This window comes from Dermacentor variabilis, chromosome 10, assembly GCF_050947875.1.
Source record: "Dermacentor variabilis isolate Ectoservices chromosome 10, ASM5094787v1, whole genome shotgun sequence".
Classification (NCBI taxonomy): Eukaryota; Metazoa; Arthropoda; class Arachnida; order Ixodida; family Ixodidae; genus Dermacentor; species Dermacentor variabilis.
The window spans coordinates 89,480,384-89,503,385 of record NC_134577.1 but is presented as its reverse complement, the minus strand read 5'-3'; the positions used below and the strand labels follow the sequence as shown (position 1 = coordinate 89,503,385).

The following is a 23,002-nucleotide window of genomic DNA, read 5'->3' as shown; positions in this document are numbered from 1 at the left end:
ACCCAATTCCATTAGCGTTAGCCACAAGTGTCCGTTCGGAAACACCACGATACATGTTGAGAATCCTCCCACTAGTATGGTTTTCTTCTGATTGCAAGCAATAGAGGTGTCTAGAAAACGGGTATCTTGCACTCCAGTGGGGAAGTACGTGGTAACTATACACAAAAACGTGCAGCCAGGAAGTATTCAGCCCAATGCTAATATTTCACTTTCCAGTGACATTCCTTCGTATAGTATAGTATCTTTATGGCAAATTTTTAATGATATAAAAAAACGAGACCAACGCCTCAGGAAAGGCGATCTAATCGAACGCATCGCACATTTTTAGATGAAACGCCTGACCAGCAGCAAGCCAAGTTTCCGGTAAAATATTAATATCTGGGGAATATTATGAAGTAGGATATAATAAACATGTTGGAACGGAAGGTATGAAACGAGAGTTCCACTGAATTACTGTTAACCTTGCTATGGCGAATACATCCGATCAGCAGAGACTCCTTGGTCTAAAACGCACTCTTTTAAGAAGTCCTTCTTAGTCCAAATTTCTCTCACGTACTTTTTGCCTTGCAGAGCTAGACTTTTTCTCTGTCGGTGACCTTGTACGTTTAAGAGCTCGGGGGTTCATATCTACATCTTTATTTTCCATTCGATTTATATCGGAGAGACAGCTGTGGTCAATGTTCTCAGCTGATAGGTTTGATGAATAGTTATAAGTCAATGGTTGAGCTGTCGATTTTTCAATAGGTAGATTCCGAGGTAGGCCGGACAGCTGACCCTCAATGTAGCCCTTATAATTTAGTAGAAGCCAATGAGCTATTTCTAAACACCTTACCTTAACAAGGGGTTCGGTAAGATTTGTCACGATGTGCTCCATCGCTTTCTCCAACGCCTTTTCTACGGAAGCTACCACAGCCTGAGAGATTTAGTTTTCCATACACATTGTTTGATGGGCCGTCATACGAGCATGCCATTGAGTACTGCTCTGAAGTTCTCCAGTGCCCTCACGACGAGAGCATCGAGGTCTATCAATTACTTCAAAATATTGCGTTTCTTTTGAAGGCAGTTAAGCTCACCTGCAGGACGAGTACCACTGCAAAGGCAGCACCACTCCTTTCGGAACGAACACTCATTTTAATTATGGCCTTCTCCACAAATCCGGCATTGTGTTTTGGACCTGCAACCTTTTATGGAGCTCCGAAACCGCTAGGAATTTAGGCAATGAAGGACGCGAGGTGACAGTATATACAGTACATACAGTACAGTATATACAGTATATACAGTACAGTATACAGTATATACAGGTAATTCCGTATATATACAAAGTAGCCAAGTCTTGATTTCCGATGGGTGGTTCTTTCCAGCAAATGTAGGAATGACTGTTTCTGTGAGCATGCGCTTATGGTCGATGACACGGCCGCAACGATACAAAGAAATCACGCCTCCCGCTGGAAACATTTCCAAAACTTCTGCGGGACAGACTTATGTCGACACCACTGACTAGGCCTTTGGTACATGCAAGCTGATGAGGAATGAAACTGCTCACTGTGTGTATTGCAAAAACACTGCACTGCAGTAGGCCTTGAACTCAAGCCTGGTCTGACGAAGAGAAAAAATGCCCCCTCGGCAAAACTGTCGAACCTCGGCGATTTCTTTAAAATCGGCCGAGGCCATCCGGAGTTCGGTTTGAATAGCCTTGGCAAATCCGAGCGAGGAACAGGAGCCGACCAGCAGCAAGCTTCCTGGCCTGGCGATGAGAGAGACATTGCAGAAAATAGGAAAAAACTCTGGGAAGTTAGCAGATATTGAAGCAAAAGGTAAAAGAAATTAGGTAAAAGACAAAGGGAAAAAGAAAACTGCCTGCCACTTGATCACAAGCAGCGTTCCAAACAGCCTCCTGGTGCTAAAAGAGCGGAGAACCTTGTCTTCTCTTGTCCACAGAATAGATATACGTCTGCAACCTCGTCTTCCGCCACCGTTAGCACGAGCGCGAGCCACGCTTCTGTGCCGTGGGTGGCTGGGCATGGTGTTCTGGAACGCCGATTCTTTCCGCATTTGAATGGGTGACAGTCCTGCTTGCTACAGTTCTGGCTGCGAGGAGACGATCAAGCACCTCCTATGTGACTGTCAAGATTGGCTTCGGCAGTCAAGGCCTTGAGCTGCTCAAGTTCTTAAGGGCTGTGAATTGTGCGACAGACTTTGAAAGTTAGCGTGTAGCATCGCGTTAAAAGGGGACATTTTCTCACTTAATTTTCATTTGTTTCTTCTTTCTCTTTTATTCCCTTTAGCCCTGTCCCCAGCACAGGGTAGCCGGACGGTGCTTACACTGGCTAAGCAGCCAGTTTTTCCTCCTCTTTTGTCTCTCTCGCTCTCTTTTTCTCTACCGGCTTAACATTTCTCCTCCTCACTCTCCCCCTTGCCCACTTCTTCCTTCTTAATGGAGGAATTGCATAGAACCGCGCCGAATAAAACGATTTATATCGAGTTAGATTGCAAGATTTTCAAGCGTGGCACAGTATTTGTCAGCGTTGTTGAATATACCATGTAAGCAACGCGCGAGTTAGCTAGTCTTGGATACCATGCGCAGGATTCGGCATCCCTTTCATTTAGACTCAAATGCTTTTACACAGATATGGTTTTGACGTTAATGCTATTCACGGCGGCGGCAATTCGCCTAAACGGAAGCCTCCCACTCGTAAGTACGTATGTAAAACATTTGTTCCGTTCTTTTGTTGTTCGTCTTACTTTTCTTGTTTACAGCTTTTCTTTTCATTTTCCTGTCCAAAACTAGTGACCAGCTGAGATGGCTGGAGCTTCTGGGCATGCAACACGCAAAACGTCAGTGGAATTTGGGGCAGATAAGGCACTGGTACTGACTGGAGCAATTTTGTAGGTAACTGGAGTCACGGCCCTCAGCACTCCTGCGTACCGAGAGAGGAGTTTTTCTGACAGGCCAACGTGACGAGTCGGGGAGCAGAGGAGTACCAGGGATCCAAGTGAAAAGTGGATGTCTCTGTGTTGCGATCGTACAAGCGCCGTTGCTTCTCTTGAGAGGTCAGGAGGCTAGCGCGGTCAATTTCGCGTGCTTGGGCTACCCTGGTGATTGCGTGAAGTGCACACTCATGGTCTCTGCTGCGGCAGATGGAAGGGATGTGTCCAGTAGCAATGTGGGTTCTCGGCCGAACCGCAGAAAGAACGGGGAATAACCGGCGATGTCTTGACACGATGAATTATATGAAAAGGTGACCTAGGGCAGGGCAAGGTCTAAATCAGTATGTTCGGACGAGACGTACTTTGCAAGCATGTCCGTTAGGGTGCGATTCAGACGCTCAGTGAGACCATTAGGATGTGGATGGTAAGACGTAGTCAGCTTGTGCTTGGTGGAGCAGGCTTGCAGGATGTCAGTGATGACTTGAGAAATAAATGTCCGACCATGGTCTGTGAGCACTTGGTGGGGAGCACCATGCAGCAGAATCACGTCACGTAAAAGAAAGCCGGCGACATCTTCGGCGCAACTTGTTGGAAGCGCTCTGGTGATGCCGTAACGCATGGCGTAATCTGCTGCCACAGCGACCCGCTTGTTGCCAGACGTAGATAGAGGGAAAGGGCCAAGTAAAGTCAAGCCAACGCGAAAGAACGGCTCCAAAGGAATGCCGAGCTGTTGAAGGCAACCGGCAGGGAGCGTCGATGGTATTTTTTGGCGCTAGATTTTTTCACACGCCGCAACGTATTTCCAGATGGAGCGGACAAGGCCTGGCCAAAAGAAGCGTAGGATTTTTGGTCGTAGGTTGGGGAAACTCCAAGGTGACCTGCCGTTGGTAAATCGTGAAGATCTTGGAGAACAGCTGACTGGATGCGTTTAGGAATGACGGGGAGTAGGCCAGGACCATCGGGGAGTACATTTGGTGGTATAATACGCCATCCCGGAGAACACACAGGTGAAGGAACGAATCAGAAGGCGAAGATTCTAAGCCATAAATAATGGCGCGCAAAATAACATCACGGCGTTGCTCGTCGGCAATGTGTACCAACTGAGAAATGGAGAAAATGGAAGCGTCGGCATTAGGGTCAGGTTCGGCGGCTGGTTCGTCCACTGGATAGCATAATAAACAGTCTGCGTCCTGATGTAATCGGCCTGACTTGTACTCTACTGCATAGGAATATTCGTGCAGCCGCAGATCCCAGCGACCAATCCCGCAGGTAGGATCCTTGAGTGAGGAAAGCCAGAAGAGCACGTGGTGGTCCGTGATTACAGAGAAGTGTGTGCCATACAATTACGGGCAGAATTTCGAAACCGCCCAGACGAGAGCCAGGCATTTACGATCTGTAATCGAATAGTTACGCTCCGCTGCTGTGAGGAGGCGGCTAGCGTATGCGATAACGCGATCTTGACCCTGTTGGCACTGGGCTAAGACGGCTCCAATATCGTGACCACTGGCATCGGTACGCACCTCTGTAGGAGAGGTCGGGTCAATGTGGGCCAGTATAGGTGGCGTGGTGAGAATATTGGTCAGGTGGGAAAACACAGCAGTTTGAGTGGGGCCCACATAAAGGGCGCGTCCTTCTTGAGAAGATCAGTAAGAGGCCGGGCAATGGCTGCGAAGTCTTTAACGAAGCGTCGGAACTAGGAGCAGATACCTACAAAACTTCGGATGTCTTTGACAGACAGGTGTACAGGAAAAGACGTGACATCACGAATTTTCTCCGGGTCTGGTTGAATACCGGAAGCGTCGGCGAGTTGGCCGACGACTGTAATCTGCTGACGACCGAAATGACACTTCGAGAAATTTAGTTGGAGCCCAATGTCGCGGAAGACTTGAAGAACAGCTGACAAGCGCTAAAGGCGTGTCTAAAATGTAGGCGAAAATACGAGAACTTTGTCTAGGTAGCAGAGGCATGTTGATCATTTGAACCCTTGAAGCAAAGAGTCCATCATACGTTCGAGCCTGGCTGGGGCGTTGCATAGACCGAATGACATAACATTGAGTTGATGTACACCAACAGGAGTGACAAACGCGGTCTTCTCTTGGTCTTTTTCATCTACAGAAATCTGCCAATAACCAGACCAAAGGTGTATTGATGAAGAGTAGTTGCCACCGTGGAGACAATCGTGGGCGTCGTAAATGCGAAGCAAGAAGTAGACGTCTTTCTTGGTAATGCGGTTTAGGTGGCGATAATCTACGCAGAAACTCCATGTGCCATCTTTTTTTTTAACAAGCACCACGGACTACGCCCAAGGGCTCGACGAAGTTTCAACAATGCATTTTGCAGGCATATTGCACACTTCATCTTGAATAACCTTACGCTCTGAAGCAGAAACTCGGTATGGCCGGCGATGATTAGGACTGGCATCACCAGTATTTACGTGACACTTAACAATTGAAGTTTAGCTTGTTTCCTCTTTCTGTAATGAAGAAATAAACTTCAAACTTCAAAAAAGTCTGGCCCAATTGGCGATTGCTGAGGTCGAAGATGTCGTAGTAGGAAGCCGAAAGGGGACACAGAGCTGCTGCTTGTTCAGGCAATAGCTCCACAGCAATTATGGGACGAAATGTTGCATCAGTGCAAATAGCATCCTCTGTACATGGTGAAGAATCTGGGCAGACGTCGACGGAAAACATCGTGACGTGGTCATCTCCGATAGCACAAAGCGTTGCAACCGAGATGCCTTTGGGTAGAACTCCGTTTGTATGGCCAAAACTGATGACGGGGAGGCATGTCTGGTTATCGGCGACGGTGACGACGGAGTGGGCACAGTGATATTGCGCATCTAGAGGACATCAGGAACAGGTGTGGTGACGCAATCACCATCGGGCAGAGGAAAAGATGATAGCAAATCAGCGAATGTCAAGGCTTTATGCGGCAGACGTACCAATGCGGTCGTACGAAAGTTGTTCGGCAGTTCGACCCGAATATGCGCGAGGAGAGGTAGTTCGAGGCAAACGTTAGCGGCAGAACAGTCGAACAAAGCTGACTGCGCCGTAAGAAAGTCGAGTCCGAGGATTAGGTCATGGGGAAATCGGTCGGCACTGTAAAAAGATCAGGAACGTGGCGGGCAGCGATGCTTATACGGAAAGTACACGTTCCAGTGACTTCAACAGTGCTGCCAGCGGCCACGCGGACGGCTCGAGTAGTAGGAGGCGTGAGAACCTTCCTCAGTCGATAACGGAGGTTGCAACTCATTATGGATACCTGGGCTTCAGTATCTATTAACGCCGTAAAAGAACACCGTCCACGTGGACATCAAGTAAGTTCTGGTTTGTTGGGAGCGTCAAGGGAGGATTTGGACACGACGAAGATAATGCAGCACTACCTCGCAGGAGCTGCATGGTCTAGTTTTTCGTCCGGGAGCGTCCATAATTGGTCGGCGACGAATGGCGGCGGGGCTGGGGTGAAGAGGACCTACGGCACTGAGGTGACGGCGGGCGAGCAGGACGACTTACATGAACGGATACGTCAGAGGAAGGAGGCATACGGCAAAGCGAGTAAGCGAGACAGCTCGAGAGCCAGAAAGAGTTCGTCGTCTTCGTCGGGGCGGCCGCGTGCATCGGCCAAAAGAAACACGCAATATGCATGTATCAATATGGACAGTGCCAGTAGGCAGCGGGTAGGTGCTCTGTCAGGATAACCATATTTATCAGTTATCATATGGGGGAGGTCTGAGCGAAAAAAAGATTCAGTGCCCTTCCACTCTGCGAAGACGGACGAACAGCAAAGCTGTGTATGTTGGGCCCTTTATGGCGAACTGCACCTCCGCCGCGGATCGGCCCGGTATTGCGCTATCTTCGGAATCGGTCCACATATGGGGAATGTTTAAAGCCTGCTTCACCTGCGCCGTGGGTCGGCCCGGTAATGCACTATATTTGTGATTCGCCCACGTATGGGGAATGTTTAAAGCCTGCTTCACCTCCGCCGCGGGTTGGTCTAGTAGTGCACTATTGCCACGTGGTTGTAAAATAGCCAAGCATATAGTAGAAATAGCCAATGAGTGTTGGTGTACGTTGGTACTCGGACACTCCTGAGCCAGTCCGGGAGGACATATCGACGAGCGCCCACTGTAAACTACATTTGGAGGACATACCGGGTGACGGACGTGAACGTTTATGGTGGTAGCAGTGGTAGGGTGCGATGTCTCCAAGCAACTTTGTCACCGAGGCAGCAACAGGCACCGCCATGTTGCGCAAGCACCGGCGGCGGGGGAAGCAGCCGTCGGCGGATTCGGCCTCTTTCATTTTCCTGTGCTGCCCTCTGCCGCACGCCACTGAAAACGTTTTCGAAGGGTCGCGGGTCTTTCGCCAGTTGATTTGTGTGCCTGCTCCCACGTTGAGTGTCCGTCGGTTGTGCGTTTCGTTGATCGCGAATCATTATTAATGACTTCTTCGGGACAGCATGTCGTTCTTCAAGCCATGTCCCTCTCGATGACTACTGGGTGAGCAGGCCTGAGCTGGCTGTTCTGCAAACAGTCCTGCCGATAAAGACACGCCGAGTTCCGTTTGCCGGCACGGCTGCCTCGGTATTTGCCACTGATTTCAGCACTAGGACATCACTTTTTGTAGTCTTTTTACACATTATTTAGACATTTCGCATATTCAAAAAGTCTTCTAGCGCAGCCTTCTGCGTCGGTTTTATTAAAGCGGTGCGCTTGTTGACATCAACATCTACAGCCATAGGTCGTTATCGTCAAATATTGCGGAAAAGGTCCATCGCTGATATGAAATAGTGTCAAAATGTAGCAAAACATGCATATCTGCGCATATGTTCCATGTTGTTACACCCTGAGACGAGTCAATATGAGCGGCCGGACCACGTAAACAACGGTAAATGCGATCTACACACATATATTACGGGCTGTTCACTCATGGTCGCTTTTCTTTAACTCCATCATATTTACAGTTTTAGCGTAACTTAAAGCATTATTAGAGAAAACTTTGCTCGCATAAGCGTTCATTTGTAGGCTATGTTGTTCTCTCACGAAAACGCGCGGATGCCATCGCTCACACGGCGTTGGTATAAATGAGCGAGGCGGTTGTTTATGCTGCTGTATACCGAATACAACGTCTCTTGTTTGCCGATTGACGCAGAGGCAAACAGTTCATCTCTGAAATTGAGAAATGTCTCGGCAAAGCAACAAGTACAGGCCCACCCATATACGTAGCGAATGCGGCCGACAGCCTACAGGTACGGTGGAGTAAAGACGTTGGCGCAGCGCTATTTCGTGGCTTATCGCTTATTGTGTACGCGCCGTGCGAAGTGAAGTGTAGCCGATTTTAAATCGCTAAGGCAATAATTGAACTATAAAAGCAGTTTCGTTCGACCTAACTGCTCACATTTCACTTCAGCTTCGCCGGTAGCGAGTACACAAACTCGAAGGCGCCAGGTTAATCTTCCCTAAACAGGATTGGAATTGGCTCAAATTTCGCGGGCATGCCTTGAGAGGGTTAAAGCTTGTGCATTTCAACTTGGTAGGCGTGCTTGACTCATTTTGAGCACGACTAATAATATATACAAGCAAAGACGATGTCGCTATTGGGTCGTCGGTACGATGGCCGATCGCGCGGGATTCAGTCGAACGATGGTCGGCACGCTGATTTTGCCGGTGTCTTCGACAAGAAAGCCTGTCGCAGTAACACTCGCGCTCGTCGGCTGCGTCGTTGTCGACCTGGTATGATAAAAAGGTTTCAGTGACGCACAATAGTGGGCCAATCATTGGATTGGAGTGAGCGTCTTGTCGGTCTCGGATCGACCCAGTGTTGCCGCGCCCTACGAGTACGTGCAGTCAGGAACGCGCTGCCGCCACCAGCAAATGAGGACCGACGCTGCAAAAAGACTTCGTCGGCAACGTGATGTACTTAAGTGTCGCCCAAGTGTAAGGCAGGGGTGCTTCCTTAAATTAGCGAGCCATTCATGAAAGGCGACAGCTACCTGGCTCACGGTGCCGTCCGGTCTACTCAGACGATGACCTAGCCGCTTTCTCTTTTAAAGTGGAGTTGCGGTCTTAACCGCATGGCGCGATTTCAGGCGCGATTGACGCGCAGATGGTGGGACGCGCGCGTCATTTTGACGCGTGCCCAGCAGGATCCATCACGAAATCGCGCCGCCGCGTGCTGCTGCTCGGAGTAGAAAAAAACGCGTCGCGCGCGCGCGTCCACCAATCAGAGTTCAGGTAAGTCACGTGGCATTTGGTCACATGACATTTTGGTTCTTTTTTTGCCACCAGATGGCCCTGGTCTCTGCGCATCTCGACGGAACCTCCGTGGAGCATTTTTTTTTCTCCGCAGAACTGGCGCGTGCGTCAAACAAAAACACGTGCTTTCGTGATTTCGTTCGCGTATCGTGACATGGACAAGGCAACTATGGACAAGGCAACCTTCAACGAGGCCCTCATAACGGAAGTTGAGAAGCGTCGCGTCCTGTGGGACGTACGCGACAGGAACTACAAGAATAATATGAAACGGGACCAGGCTTGGCGAGCAATAGCAGATGCCCTCAGCGTAGACGGTATGTACCAAATCTGTGCATACGTGGTGTGGGTGCCCTGCTTGTTCTATGTACATTCGCCTCGACAAGCGTGTGAACTTGGCATGTTTACCCGCCGTTTGCGTACTTATCTCGCAGGCACAGATCGTGCCGCCGCGCTTTCTTTATTTGTGAGAGAAAAAGTTTGATCACAAGCTGTGTTGTTTCTTGACATCTGATTGGCATGAATATGCCTGTAAGAAAATGCTAGCAGAAGGAAGCTAGCGTGGACTGATGCAGGCTTCTCGATTTTGTTTTTTCTTTCCTGCAGAAAATAAATTTATGCAGCACATTTCATTAGTTGCATCACCTTCCTGCGAGCGCATATATGTAACACTTTGTTACTGCTTTACAGTGACGCAAGTAATGAAGCGGTGGAAATCCCTACGCGACACTTTCATGAAAAAACGCAAAGAAGCGACAACAACGAAAAGTGGCGCCGGCGCGGACAGTGTTTTCAGTGTGCGGTGGCCCCATTACAACCAACTACTGTTTCTCCTTGACACAATGGAATATCCTGAGTGAGTATTTCTTTCGAATTTCTAGGGCATCTATTTTATGATAACTTGTTGTTCCACAGTAGGATCTGCTAAACAAAAATAATTTTCTAGAGATTTACCTTCCCTTCAACCTCAGCATTTAACACATTCTTTTCATCTGTTTTCACCCGGGAAGACCACTTTGACGTTCCATATGTACTCGATCTTGACTTCCCCTATATGGAACCGATAGAAATACCTGCCGAGGGCATAATACTTCTAATTAATAACCTTAAATTATCCACTTCAGCCGGCATTGACAATATGAACTCTAAAATTCTTAAAAACATTATCTCCGTTCCTGCTAACATTTTATACCGCCTTTTCAGGCAATCTTTGGTTGTAGTTTTTCTTCTTACTGTCATCATTGTGACTGGTACACTCTATAGTTATTGTTTGCAGTTTTGCCATATGTATAATGCCAGCCAATATATTTTTTTTTGTGCTGTCCTCTTTCCTGCCCAACCTTATATTGCCGTCATACCACTTTATTATCAATTCATCCATTTATTTGAGCTAAATTGCAAATTTGAGCCGTATGTACTCCGTCGGCTTACTTTGCACTTTTATTAACCCCTTACTCAATGTCCTGTCAAGGTGCCTATAAGGTATTTTCAATATATAAATCGGGTACATTAAGTCATATGTGCATAACGTATACTTTTCAAATCTACTGTGTATATTTAAATTAATCCTGCTTATAATAGTGTCGAAGTGTTGGGAAAAGCTTGCATGTTGGATTTATCTGCATGTTTGATTTTATTCATAATCAGCTTATCACAAGTTGCAAAATGTTCAGGCCACAAGTCATGGTAGCTTTACACAAATGTTGAAATATAGCGTGAATTTGCAATGTGTATTATCTATGCAGGACAAGCGGGAACCTCGTGGATATTCAAGACATCGACTCATTCGACGAAACAAGCACCGCATATCTTCAGACTGAAAGAACTAGCATCATAGACATTGAAGCCAATCTGGTTGCTAGCAACTTTCCTACCACCCCTGGGCAAGAAGATGGGAGTGGATGCTCCAGCCCCACGTCAGCGCCATCATCAGCCAGCAGTGTATCATCTGGTCCACAGAAAAGGAAACGGGGCCATGACAAGGTCTTTGAAAAAGAAATAGGAATCCTGGGAGAATTGGCTTCTAAACGAGCCGATGCTTCTGAACTATTCGGGCTTTTTATAGGGGAAAATCACAGACGAGTCCCCCAACATCTGCGAGGACAATTTGAGTTGGAACTACTGCAAGTTGCTGCTCGTTATGTGGACAATCAGTAAAGCTGTCGGTGAAGAACGGGAAGTTGTCAGTCTCTTTTGAAAAAGGAAGTTTGGCAAACAGTGAAAAATAAATTAGTTAAAGAAACATTTATTACAATACAAATTTTCTTCTGGCGCCTGACATCTTTTTCCAGACGAATAGTTACACAATATTCAGTCACTATTCTTGCACTTCTTCATCAGCGGGTTCATCAATTTCCAGTAATTTCCACTGCCAGGGAACTTTTCCTTCATTCGCAAAGTATGCTGCATACTGCTTGCGAACCTGCAATGCCGAGTGAGCACACTTCCGCGCATGCGTTGGCTGCAGGCCAAATGTTGCCGAATCTGTGTCGGTTGTTGCTCTCCACGCACCGTCAATCATATTGCCATATACATCTTCATGGTCGGCAAATCCAACTGGGCTATATGAAGAGCGACCGTTGGACTCCATGCACAAAAAATTGTGCAACACACACGCTGCCTTCACAGCCCGTTTGGCGTTTTCGGGACTCAGGTTGATGGGGCCACGAAAGATTCTGAACCGTGCCCGCAGAATGGAAAAGGCATTCTCTACACATCTCCTGCAAAAATAAAGGAAAATGCATTCACAGCAAGGCGATTCGTACAAACGACAAAATTCGGCTTTCATGTGCAAATAATTTTAGTTGTGCTAAGTATACAACAAAGTAAATAAATTTGAAGTTGCACAGCAGGGAAAAAAACGAGCTCAGAATCAGAGTAGAAGTTTGTGGCGGCAATAACAAAGCAGAAAACAGTGTCTTTAACTGTTAATTAGAAACAAAGAATAGCAGGTAATTCGTTGTACCAAGTATTCAGGGGTGTAGCATAATGTTGAAACCACAACTGTTTTCTGTCTCAGCTTTTGCAGTAATACTTCCCTTCTCAAGTTGCCGCTTAGCTTAAAAGCACTTCTTGTTGGGCTAGTTGGTAACTGTTCATTATAATATATGAAGACGCCAAATAAACGCCCTGTCCTGTTCTCTTCTCTTGTGTGTGTTTGTTTATTTGGCGTCTTCATGTTTTATAATCCCGCTTAGCTATTCTGTGTTCTCATGCTGAACAAAAGGGGAAACGCACAAGAAGAGAGCAGACAACACAAACATTCCATCTGTGTGATCTATTTTCCTGTAGAAGCTTTATACCCACTGCTCCCCTTTTATTTAGTGTGGATGAATACACAACTAGCCCATTTATCTAATCTACCAAAGTTTTAATTTTGTTACAATCATACCAAGGAACTTGCTTTGCATGTGAGCATAGTTGTGGTGTCAAAATAAACACTAGTTGAAAATGATGTACTTTTCCTTTCAAGAGGATATGGAAAATACACACACCGTGCACGGCTCAGACGGTAATTGAATATTCGCTCAGCAGGGTCTTCCCTATATCCAGGGAATGGTCTCATGAAGTCTTCTCGCAGCTGAAAAGCCTCGTCCCCTATAACGGCAAACGGGAGTGTTTTGTGGGAGCCAGGCAGCTGTGAATGCGAAGGCAGCTGCAGCAGACCAGCATGCAGTTGTCGGCCAATTGGAGAGCGTTTGAAGACGCCTCCATCACTTATGCGGCCAGGAGCCCCAACGTCTACGAGACGAAACAGACATCTGTTGTCTGCTACAGCCATAAGCACGATTGAAAATGTGCCCTGTAACAAATAAGCACAAAAAGGCACTTTTGAGCAATAGACATGGCCACAGGAAAAAGTAAAAAACAAATTGGATAGGAGGCAGCATTGATACGCAGAAAATTTCAAGGCCTAAAAACAATTCATGTTCAAGTAAGTGAATGTCAGTGGTTGAGCGCATGCAATCATACACCTATATGTACAAGGTTGAACACCCCAATTATCGCATCTAAATAAAAACATTCGAATATTCATTACTTATGTGTCGTTTACCTTATAATTGTAGTATAGGCTGCCAGAGTTTGCAGGTGCCACAATCTGGACGTGTTTGCCATCCACTGATCCGAGGCAGTTCGGAAACTGCCACCGCTTCCAGAAGCCATCAGCAATGTTCCGCCACATTTGCTCATTTGGAGGCTGCAAGGATACAAGCCACAGCAGTGATGCCCATTACATGAAATAGTTAATACACAATTCTGACAAAAGTTGTGCCTCAGGTAAAAGCCACCACTGGCTTTAAGTGAGTCTAGATAACATTACAGAATCTTAGAAAAATAACCCGGGTCTTGCAAGAGGTGGACTCTCACTGCACAAATCATGTATTCATTCTAAATGACGCACCTTCATATACTGAGGAGCGAGATCATCCCACAGCACTTGGAGAGTCAAGTGGATCGCTTCTCGTGCAGTCTCCAGCCCGACACGGAAGTCCTTGGCGATGTCAACAATGGCATTACCTGAACATAGATACCTGACGCGTGCCAAGCATTGTATGTAGAAAGTATAAACATACGTCCATTCTTCCACAGATGTCTTTTCAGAACAACAATAACACCCAAAACCATGCAGCACATGCTTTATAGGTAATTTAAGCATTATTTTAAATGCAATTCTTGAGCCGTACTTTTAATCAGGTTCAGTATCAGCAGGACAGGGTTAATTCATTTTTAAAAACGAAAGACCATCAATCGATATCACACCACCAAGGTGTTGCGCATATCTGAGTTATATCTGCATATTACATACATCTGCATTTGGCTGGCCAACTTGCCTGTGAGAAATGTGTGAGTGTCAAATAATCAAGCACACATACAAAGTGAACAGTACAGTTAGTTACCTTAATGTCATAGCCAGACGTTCGCCAGATAAGATGGGCTCCTGTACGACGTGCATCTTTGTGAGCCTTTCCCGCACACTGCCATGAATTACATCAAAGAGTTCGGGGGTCATTCGATAATATTTGAAGAAGAGCTCCGGATCCTGTTCCCTCATAACCTGAAACTGCATATAACAAAGACATAAGCTTCAGGGCCTCATTTCTTATCGCTAATGCTGGCAAGACAATTTGAAATATTACCAGTGTATGGTACTCGCTCTCTTGCTTTCTTCTCAACCATGCAGGCCGCACCCACATAGACCTCCTGACCCGCATTTGTTCTTGCTTCAGTATAAGCATCCCTCTTATTAGCAGCAGTCGTCTTTTCTGTTCGGTAGTAAGCGGCCGACACTCCATTTTCCAGGCGAAGTTGTAAACAAGCGGCGGCCTCTCAGCATGCGGAAGGTACATAGTCGCAGTTTCGCACACAACCTTGCTGCTTGAAATTAAGCTTCGTAAATACACTTCAGAAAAAGATGTCGCTGTCTAATTACCCGAGGACTGTTTTTCTCGTAATATTCTGCAAGTTTAAGGGCATATAATATATGCAGTAAAAAAGACAACTCATGTTGTTGGGAGCTAGGTTGTCTGGCAACCCGGAAAACGCGGCGCGAAAGCGCCGCTCCTTCTTTTCGTACGGGTGCTCGCGCGTCGACGGCAACGCGGCCGTTTGCCGCCCGTCACGTTTTTCGCTCGCGAAAAACGCGCCATGCGGTTCCGGCTTCACGAAATCGCGCCGCCGCGTGCTGCTGCTCGGAGTAGAAAAAAACGCGTCGCGCGGCGCGTCCACCAATCAGAGTTCAGGTAAGTCACGTGACATTTGGTCACGTGGCATTTTGGTTCTTTTTTTGCCACCAGATGGCCCTGCTCGCTGCGCATCTCGACGGAACCTTCTTGACGGAATTTTTTTTTTCTCGGCAGAACTGGCGCGCGCGTCAAGGAAAACATGTGCTACCGTGATTTCGTTCGCGCATCGTGTTGGTTGGCGCATCGTGTTCACCTAAAATGAACAAAGCAACCTTCAACGAGGCCCTAATAACTAAAGTGGAGAAGCGTCGCGTCTCATCGCTAATACTGGCAAGACAATTTACTAATAATATTACCAGTGGATGGTGCTCACTCTCTTCTCAACCACGCAGGCCGCACCCACATGTACCTCCTGACCCGCATTTTTTCTTGCTTCTGTATCAGCATCTCCCTTAATAGCAGCAATCGCCTCTTCTGCTCGGTAGTAAGCAGCCGACCCTCCTTTGTGTATGTGAAGTTATAAACAAGCAGCGGCTTCTCAGCATGCGCAAGGTACATAGTCGCAGTTTCGCACACAATATTGCTGCTTGAAATTAAGCTTGATAAGTACACTTCGGAAAGCAATGTCGCTGACAAATTACAATCAATTATTTTTATTGCAGTGTTCTGTAAGTTTAAGGGCATATTAATATGCAGTAACAGAGACAATACATGTCTTTGAGAGTTATGTTGTCTGGCAACACAGAAAGCGCGGCGCGAAAGCGCCGCTCCTTTTTTTCGTGCGGGTGCTCGCGCGTCGGCGGCAACGCGGGCGTTTGCCGCCCGTCGCGTTTTTCGCTCGCGAAAAACGCGCCATGCGGTTCCAGCTTCACGCGCGGGACGCGACACACTGGCAACATCCGATAGGAACCGGAGCTGGTCGCAGACGCTAGACACCGCACCAGATTCGTCTTCGATAAGGTGCTCTTGAAAGAAGACGTCAGCGTCCCTCAAGTAAAGGCGGAACCGCATGGCGCGATTTCAGGCGCCATTGACGCGCGGATGGTGGGACGCGTGCGTCATTTTGACGCGTGCCCGGCATGATCCGTCACGAAACCGCGCCGCCGCCTGCTGTTGCTCCGAGTAGAAAAAAAAAAAAAACGCGTCGTTTGACGCGTCCGCCAATCAGAATTCAGGTAAGTCACGTGGCATTTGGTCACGTGCATTTTGGTTTTCGGTTTTGCCACCAGATGGCCCTGCTCTCTGCGCGTCTCGACGGAATCTCTCTGGCGCATTTTTTTTTGTCTCGGCAGAACTGGCGCGTGCGCCAACGAAATCACGTGGAACCGTGATTTTGCTCGCGCATCGTGTTCACCTAAAATGGACAAAGCAGCCTTCAACGAGGTTGTAATAATTGAAGTGGAGAAGCGTCGCGTTCTGTGGGACGTACACGACCGCAATTACAACAAGAACAACATCAAACGTGACCAGGCTTGGCGAGCTATAGCAGATACCCTCAACGTAGACGGTATAGCAGATGCCCTCAGCATCCCCCTTAATAGTAGCAATCGCCTCTTCTGCTCGGTAGTAAGCGGCCGAGGCGTTGGGCCGACACTCTATTTTCTGTGTGAAGTTGTCAACAAGCAGCAGCCTCTCACTATGCGGAAGGTACATAGTCGCAGTTTCGCACACAATCTTGCTGCTAGAAATTAAGCTTGATAAATACACTTCCGACAAAAACGTCGCTGTCTAATTACACTAAGATTGCTTTTATTGTAGTGTTCTGTAAGTTTAAGGGCATAGTATATATGCGGTAACAGAGACAATTCATGTCGTTGGGAGTTATGTTGTCTGGCAACCCGGAAAACGCGACGCGAAAGCGCCGCTCCCTTTTTTTTTCGTGCAGGTGCTCGCACGTCGGCGGCAACGTGGGCGTTTACCGCGCCATGCGGTTCCAGCTTAACGGCCGTCCAATCGGCGCTGCTTGGTCTCGACGGTAATACTTAAGAAAATCTCCATCAGTCTCGGTAATCAGTCTCAATTCTTCTAATTCTTCTGAATTCTTCTAATTCTTCACAAAATAAAGTTGCTGCTGCAAAGACAGGCGCCGGTCGAGGCCTATAGCTGGAACCGCATGGCGCGTTTTCCGCGAGCGAAAAACGTGAGGCGCGGCGAACGCCCGCGTTGCCACCGACGCGCGAGCACCCGCACGAAAAAAGAGAGCGGCGCTTTCGCGTCGTGTTTTCCGGGTTGCCAGACAACATAACTCTCGACGACATGAATTGTCTCTGCTACCGCAAATATAATATGCCCTTAAACTTACAGAACATTACAATAAACATATCGTTTGTGTAATTACACAGCGACATTTTTGTCCGAAGTGTATTTGTCAAGCTTAATTTCCAGCAACAAGATTGTAGCGAAACTGCGACTATGTACCTTCCGCATGCTGAGAGGCCGCTGCTTGTTTACAACATCCCATAGAAAATAGTGTGTCGGCCGCTTACTACCGAGCACAAGAGGCGATTGCTACGGGTGCGACTGTTTTCGCAACCAATCCGTGCAGGGGCGGAGCCTCGCCTCGATGACGTATCACCATTTTCTTTCTTTTTTTTCCCTCTGTTTGGCGGCGCGGTCAGTGTGCGGCGCTTCAGTTCGGATCAGCTCACTCCACGTGAGCGAGAAGTTGGCGCGCGTATCACATTTGCGGCGTGCATTGTTTTGTTTCACACGGAATGCAACGATGAGCGAGCCTGACCGACAGAAGGTGATCGAAAAGTACCTACAAGGGTTACATCATCATGAAGACGGCTACTCCCATGGCTACCTGAAGTCAGACGATGAGCTTAAGCTTTTTGAGAGGTCCTTGGCTGCCGTCAACGAGAGGTATGCTGTGCGGACATCAAAAGACCTGAACAAGCCGTCTAAATGTAAGTAGTATCACCTGCTTCTTAATGTTTCGCTCTGCGCATAGATTTATCATTGTAAAACGAAGTAGTAATTTCAACCAGGGACTCAACCTGGCAGAACGACTTGTTTTCAGTTGCGGTTAGTGCGCAACACTAGGCAATTGATTCATCTTGATTCGCCTTTTTGAAGATGGGATTATATATTGCTCTGGTTACCGGTTCAGAGTTCCCCAAGCACCTATTTAATTCGGTTTGAGTGGAGTATTGTTCTGGTTACCGCGACATGACCCCATTTTCAGAAATTCTGATAAACGTAAAATTAACAACTGTTATTTTTCGGTTTTCAGTCATGATTACAACCGCGCACGCAAAGTAACTACGACTACAAAGAATGAAAGGTCTGCCCCTGTGCTCTTATAATATTTGATTTGAATTCAAGACAGAGCTGCGCTTGGGCGTTTGTTTTGTATGCATCTGCGCTTTTTTTTTAACATTGAAAAAGCAATCGCGCGCAACACGAGACACTATTTGCGGTGGGGCTGTACTCCATGTCGTGACACGGCCGTGTGTGCCATCCGTGGTCCTGCTAGAAGTGTGAATTGGACGTCTAGAGCAAGGCATAGGCCTGATGTTGAACTCTGTATATGAGCTGAAGCTGCAGCGTCGAGCTTTTTGTCGTATTATATTAAAATCCCAAGGCCCAACCAAACTGTAGCATATTCGTGCTGCTTTTAAGTTCTCACTTTTTAAAAGCATACAAAAAGTATGGGTAATTAATAATAATAGTGATAATTATTATTCTCGTTGAGGAGAGCCAGATTTTCTTGCTAGAGGCAGTGCATCTTAGTTTCTTTGCTGCCATTACATTACACAAACTAAAACTAGATTTGATATTGCCGTGTGCCATGGATAAATCTAGGCACTTTCATTAAATCGTCTTCATTGTTTATTTTCAGCCAATGTCGTCTTCTCCATGATCCACTCCGGGTGCAGAATCTCTCTAGACAATGTACCGTTTGTAGTTGTCAAAGAAACCGTTAAAGTCTGCATATTTGGAACGGAATACTACAAAAAGACTCGAGAGAAAAGCAAAGACCAGGTATGTTACATGATGGTGCACTTGCGAACGTTTCAGTCTCATGCAGATATGCAGCAGCGTTCCAAATTTAAAGATTGTGCACAGGCAGTGTAAAGAGGATTTACTTTATGTTACTTTAGCTTAGGTTACTTAAGTTTACACCAGAAATAAATATTCTTGATTTCATTTACAGGGTTCAAGCACCACAGACTGGCCGAAGGAGGTGTACGAGAAGAAGCGATTAACCTCCAAGGCACAAAGAAGAAAGGGTGTGCAGCAACAATGAATTTGAAGTGGATTGAATTGTACCCAGATTTCCAGGTACGTAATGTGCAACCAAAAGTAAAAAATGTTTGCAGGTTATTTTCTGGGCACCTTTATCATGGCATTTATGTCTGCAAGAAGATGTGAATCAAGCAGTTTTAAAACATTATTACATTGTCCTTGCAGTGGCTCGTGAGAAATTTGTAGCTGATGTCCACTATCATTGCTTCTACTTCTCGTGATAGTAGGGAGTTTTAGTAGAGGGATCCGATAAGGATGCCTTCTCTCCCCTCTGACAGCCTTGAACACCCGTTGTGCATCGTTATGATATCGTTATTGGGGCTAAAGAACGGTCTCGTAAAGCTCCCTAATATCGGCTTTTCCTGTTTCCCTTGGTGCGCATTGTAGACAAATTTGTCGTGGCATAAGATGGGGCATGTTAGACTTGGTTGACATATGCTCAATGAAAGGTTTGTTTGAGCTAGTTGGTTAAGTAGCTCGAGTAGCAGTGATCATTATGGTTCAAAACAGCGTGCCAATATGAGGACAAAGTGAAGAAGAGACAGAAGACAGCACTGCACTAACAACAGAAAGTTCATTTCCACTATTTCTAGTATATATACGAGTACACGTGGGAACTGGCAAAAAAAAAACAGTGCGAAAGATAAAAAGAGTACAACACATACAGTCTCGGCATCCAAGCCGAGGCTGTATGTGTTGTACTCCTTTTATCTTTTGCACTCTGCTTATTTTGGTATTTTCCACGTGTATATATAGTGGGCAAGTGGAGATAAATTTCCAGTTGTTAGTTCAGCGCTGTCTTCTGTCTCGTCACTTTCTTCTCATCTTGTCGCGCTGTTTTAAACCATAAAGTATGCTCAGTATAGGTAACAATGCCTACTTTCTAGGTGGACCTTCCCCAGCCATGCGGCTTGACAAAAGAGGGTCGGCTAAAAGCAGACAAGGCCAATCAGCTGCAGGAGGTGCTTGACGCAGAGCAGCAGACTGTGGCCAAAGAGACGCGGATATACATTAAAATTGCCAACTGCGGTTCCCATCGTAACCATGGTTTCGAGGACATGGAAGCTTTTAGCCAAAACATGGACAGGAACATTGCTGAGCGAATTCAAATGTTGGCAAGGGAAGGAATTACATCTGTATCAGATGTGAAAAAGTGTTTGCACTATTACGTGCACGACGTACTTTTTGCAAACAAGGAAAAGCCTGATAGCAGCTGCAGGGCCTTTTTCCCAACACATCGTGATATCAGCAACCAGATCCAAGCTGTTCTTAAGAAAGACCGCTTCAGTACAGTCGATCAAGAAAATGCTAGCATCCTTATTGAAAAGATCAGGGGTGAGCAACCCGAATCCTCCATTTTCTATCGGCCATATGCAGCACGCAGCTGCGTGGGTAGCAACGACTCGAACAACGTGGAAGAGAGCATTGTCAGCGAGTGTGAAGACATTTGATGTTCTGCTTCCAGACAACGTTCATGAGAAACATGCTTAAAAAGTATGGAGGCTCAGTAGTTTGCCTGGACGCAACACACAAGACTAGTGATTACGCCTTACCGCTTTTCTTGCTTGTTGTGAAAACGCCGTCGGGATACACACCAGCTGGTGTGTTTATCGTACAGTTTGAGACAACCCACTGTATCGCTGATGCTTTAGATGTTTTCAAGCAGTGGTGTGATAACTGGTCCCCACAGTACTGGATGGTAGATTACAGCGAGGCAGAAATAAGTGCCATCAAGCAAGTGTTCCCAGAGAGTCAAATCTCCATCTGTGACTTCCATAGACTACAAGCATGGCAAAGGTGGCTGCGCAGAAAGGAAAACAGTATATCCAATCTGGATGATGCCCTGAGACTCATGAAACGCTTAGCCAGTGCTTCAAATCAGGATGAGTTTGACAAGCCATTTGAAGTCCTTGTCGCCTCAGAGTATTGGAAAAACGAAAAATTCCGCAGTTACATTGAAGCAGTGTGGCTGTCTGTAAAGGAGCTGTGGGTCATGTCTTACAGGCTGGAGTTTGATGTTGTCTTGACCACAAATAACGGCATTGAGGCCCAAAACAGGGTTTTGAAGGCACAGCATGTGAAAAGTGCCAGTGGGAAACGGTCGTTAACATCCCTAATCACAGCTGTAGTCCATGGCTACCTTCCCAACAAAGAAGTGAAATTCCATGAGGCAGCAAGGAGGCAGTCATCAGTGTACAGACAGCACAGCGAAAATATTCCTGCATACCTGCGCAACCGGCCTCACGGGTTTGTTAAAGATATGCTGAGACGGCTCGTTAACGCAGAGGAATACAGCCACACAGACATGAAAGAGCTGCCCACTGAAGGCATGTTCTCGGTTCATTCTGAAAGAAGTGATGATGTGTACACAGTCGACTTCACCAAGCCATCGTGTACCTGCCCCGACTTTAGGAAGCACAAGTACCCATGTAAACACTTTTGTGTTGTTTTTAAGTACAGCGACAGGTGGCGCTTTTCCTCTCTTCCGCAGAGTTACCTCAGTCGACCGCAAATTACACTTGGAGGCTGTCTAGAATCAGAAACAGGTTCTGAGATTCCCCTTGTCAATGAGCCCAGCCCTTCTGAAGTGTCTTCACAGGCTCTTGGTAGCAGTATCAGAGCCGGACATTCCTTTTGCCAATGAGCCAAGCTTTTGTCAAGTGCCTTTACAGCCTGTGGTTGCTATGGTTTCTAGGACAGCAGTCCCCTCAGTCTCGGAGTCGCGCAATTGTATAACCGAGCAACTTGAAAAGTGCAGTTCCCTCCTTCACTGCAGCCACGACGTTCAAACACTGTTGGAGGCTAGGGGATTATTGCAAGTCACCTTCCGTAAGTTGGCTGAATCTGTGCCACAGAGTTCTGGCCTTCACATTCGGGGCTCACCGACAAAGGGATGCTCGTCTCTGAAGCCTCTTCCAAAGAGAAGGCGCCTATAGTGTGCTGTCACTCTGCCATTGATTCGTTGATTCTTCACTGGAGCTTTGGCTCGGGCTGCTAGGAAAGGGTCAGGGGAAAACGTTAGAGATTACCACTCGGTGTTTTTTTTTCATTTTTTAAGGAATTGCGAACTTTACAAAACTCAATTTTTACCATGCATAACTTGAGCTTAAGCAGAGTGTTTTAAATATGTGTAAATATGTTTTAGAATGTTTGGAGCTTTTAAGGTTAATATGCTATGTTTTATACTAGACTCCATTATAGTCATGTAATTGCAACATTGTTGGCAACGGCTGTGTATGTGTAGAAATACTGCCTTAATGTTTCATGTCGGTGATTCAATTCATTGATTCTATAAAACTATGTTTTTAGGCTTGTGCTTTCAATGTATGTGTATAAAACTGTTTGTAAAGTTGCATCCCTTCTGTACTTTCGTGAAAGTGCTTGCCTTTATACTTTTAACATTTTAATATAGCAGCTATTGTATATGAAAACATGTTATGACATTTTTGTCTGGTGGTTACTTCAAGAAATGTTCAGTGGTATGCTTGTAATATCCATCGACTGTGAATAAAGCACATTTGAGAGAATGCCTAATGTGCACCATGAGTTTATTTTGAAAATGTGAAGTATGATTACCTACAGAGTAGAGCAATTTCGCCAAGTGTACTTCAACAGTTGTGACTGGAATTACAGGCTAGGCAAACTTACCATTTTCGAGGGCAATTATGAGAGCTACCCTTTCAGCGAAATGTTTTACGTATACATACTGATACTAGTGACTTGAGGGAGCTGTTTAATTATCCAGACTTAAAAGATTTTTCAATGGCACCAAATGGGAATGGGGATATAAAAATGGGTTGCATAAGGAACAGGAATGCACAAGAAAATAGGCAATCGTCTAAACTTAGCATTTATCAGCTAGTATTTTTCAATTAGCCTCAACATGTAT

General features: G+C 46.4%; 2 protein-coding genes across 2 annotated transcripts; one reads left to right on the top strand and one right to left on the bottom strand.

The window, feature by feature from the left end:
- Nucleotides 1-13,217: 13,217 nt before the first annotated feature.
- LOC142559329 (uncharacterized) lies at nucleotides 13,218-14,437 on the bottom strand. The gene is made up of 4 exons (XM_075670944.1): nucleotides 14,317-14,437; nucleotides 14,077-14,240; nucleotides 13,581-13,710; nucleotides 13,218-13,376 (listed from the first exon to the last, which is right to left on the bottom strand). Exons 1-4 carry the CDS (start codon nucleotides 14,413-14,415, stop codon nucleotides 13,218-13,220), a joined length of 552 nt encoding a protein of 183 aa, XP_075527059.1. The 5' UTR covers nucleotides 14,416-14,437.
- A 4,613-nt stretch (nucleotides 14,438-19,050) lies between these two features.
- On the top strand, nucleotides 19,051-22,621 carry LOC142559650 (uncharacterized). The gene is made up of 2 exons (XM_075671219.1): nucleotides 19,051-19,149; nucleotides 20,001-22,621. Exons 1-2 carry the CDS (start codon nucleotides 19,111-19,113, stop codon nucleotides 20,562-20,564), a joined length of 603 nt encoding a protein of 200 aa, XP_075527334.1. The 5' UTR covers nucleotides 19,051-19,110; the 3' UTR covers nucleotides 20,565-22,621.
- The last annotated feature ends 381 nt before the right edge of the window (nucleotides 22,622-23,002 follow it).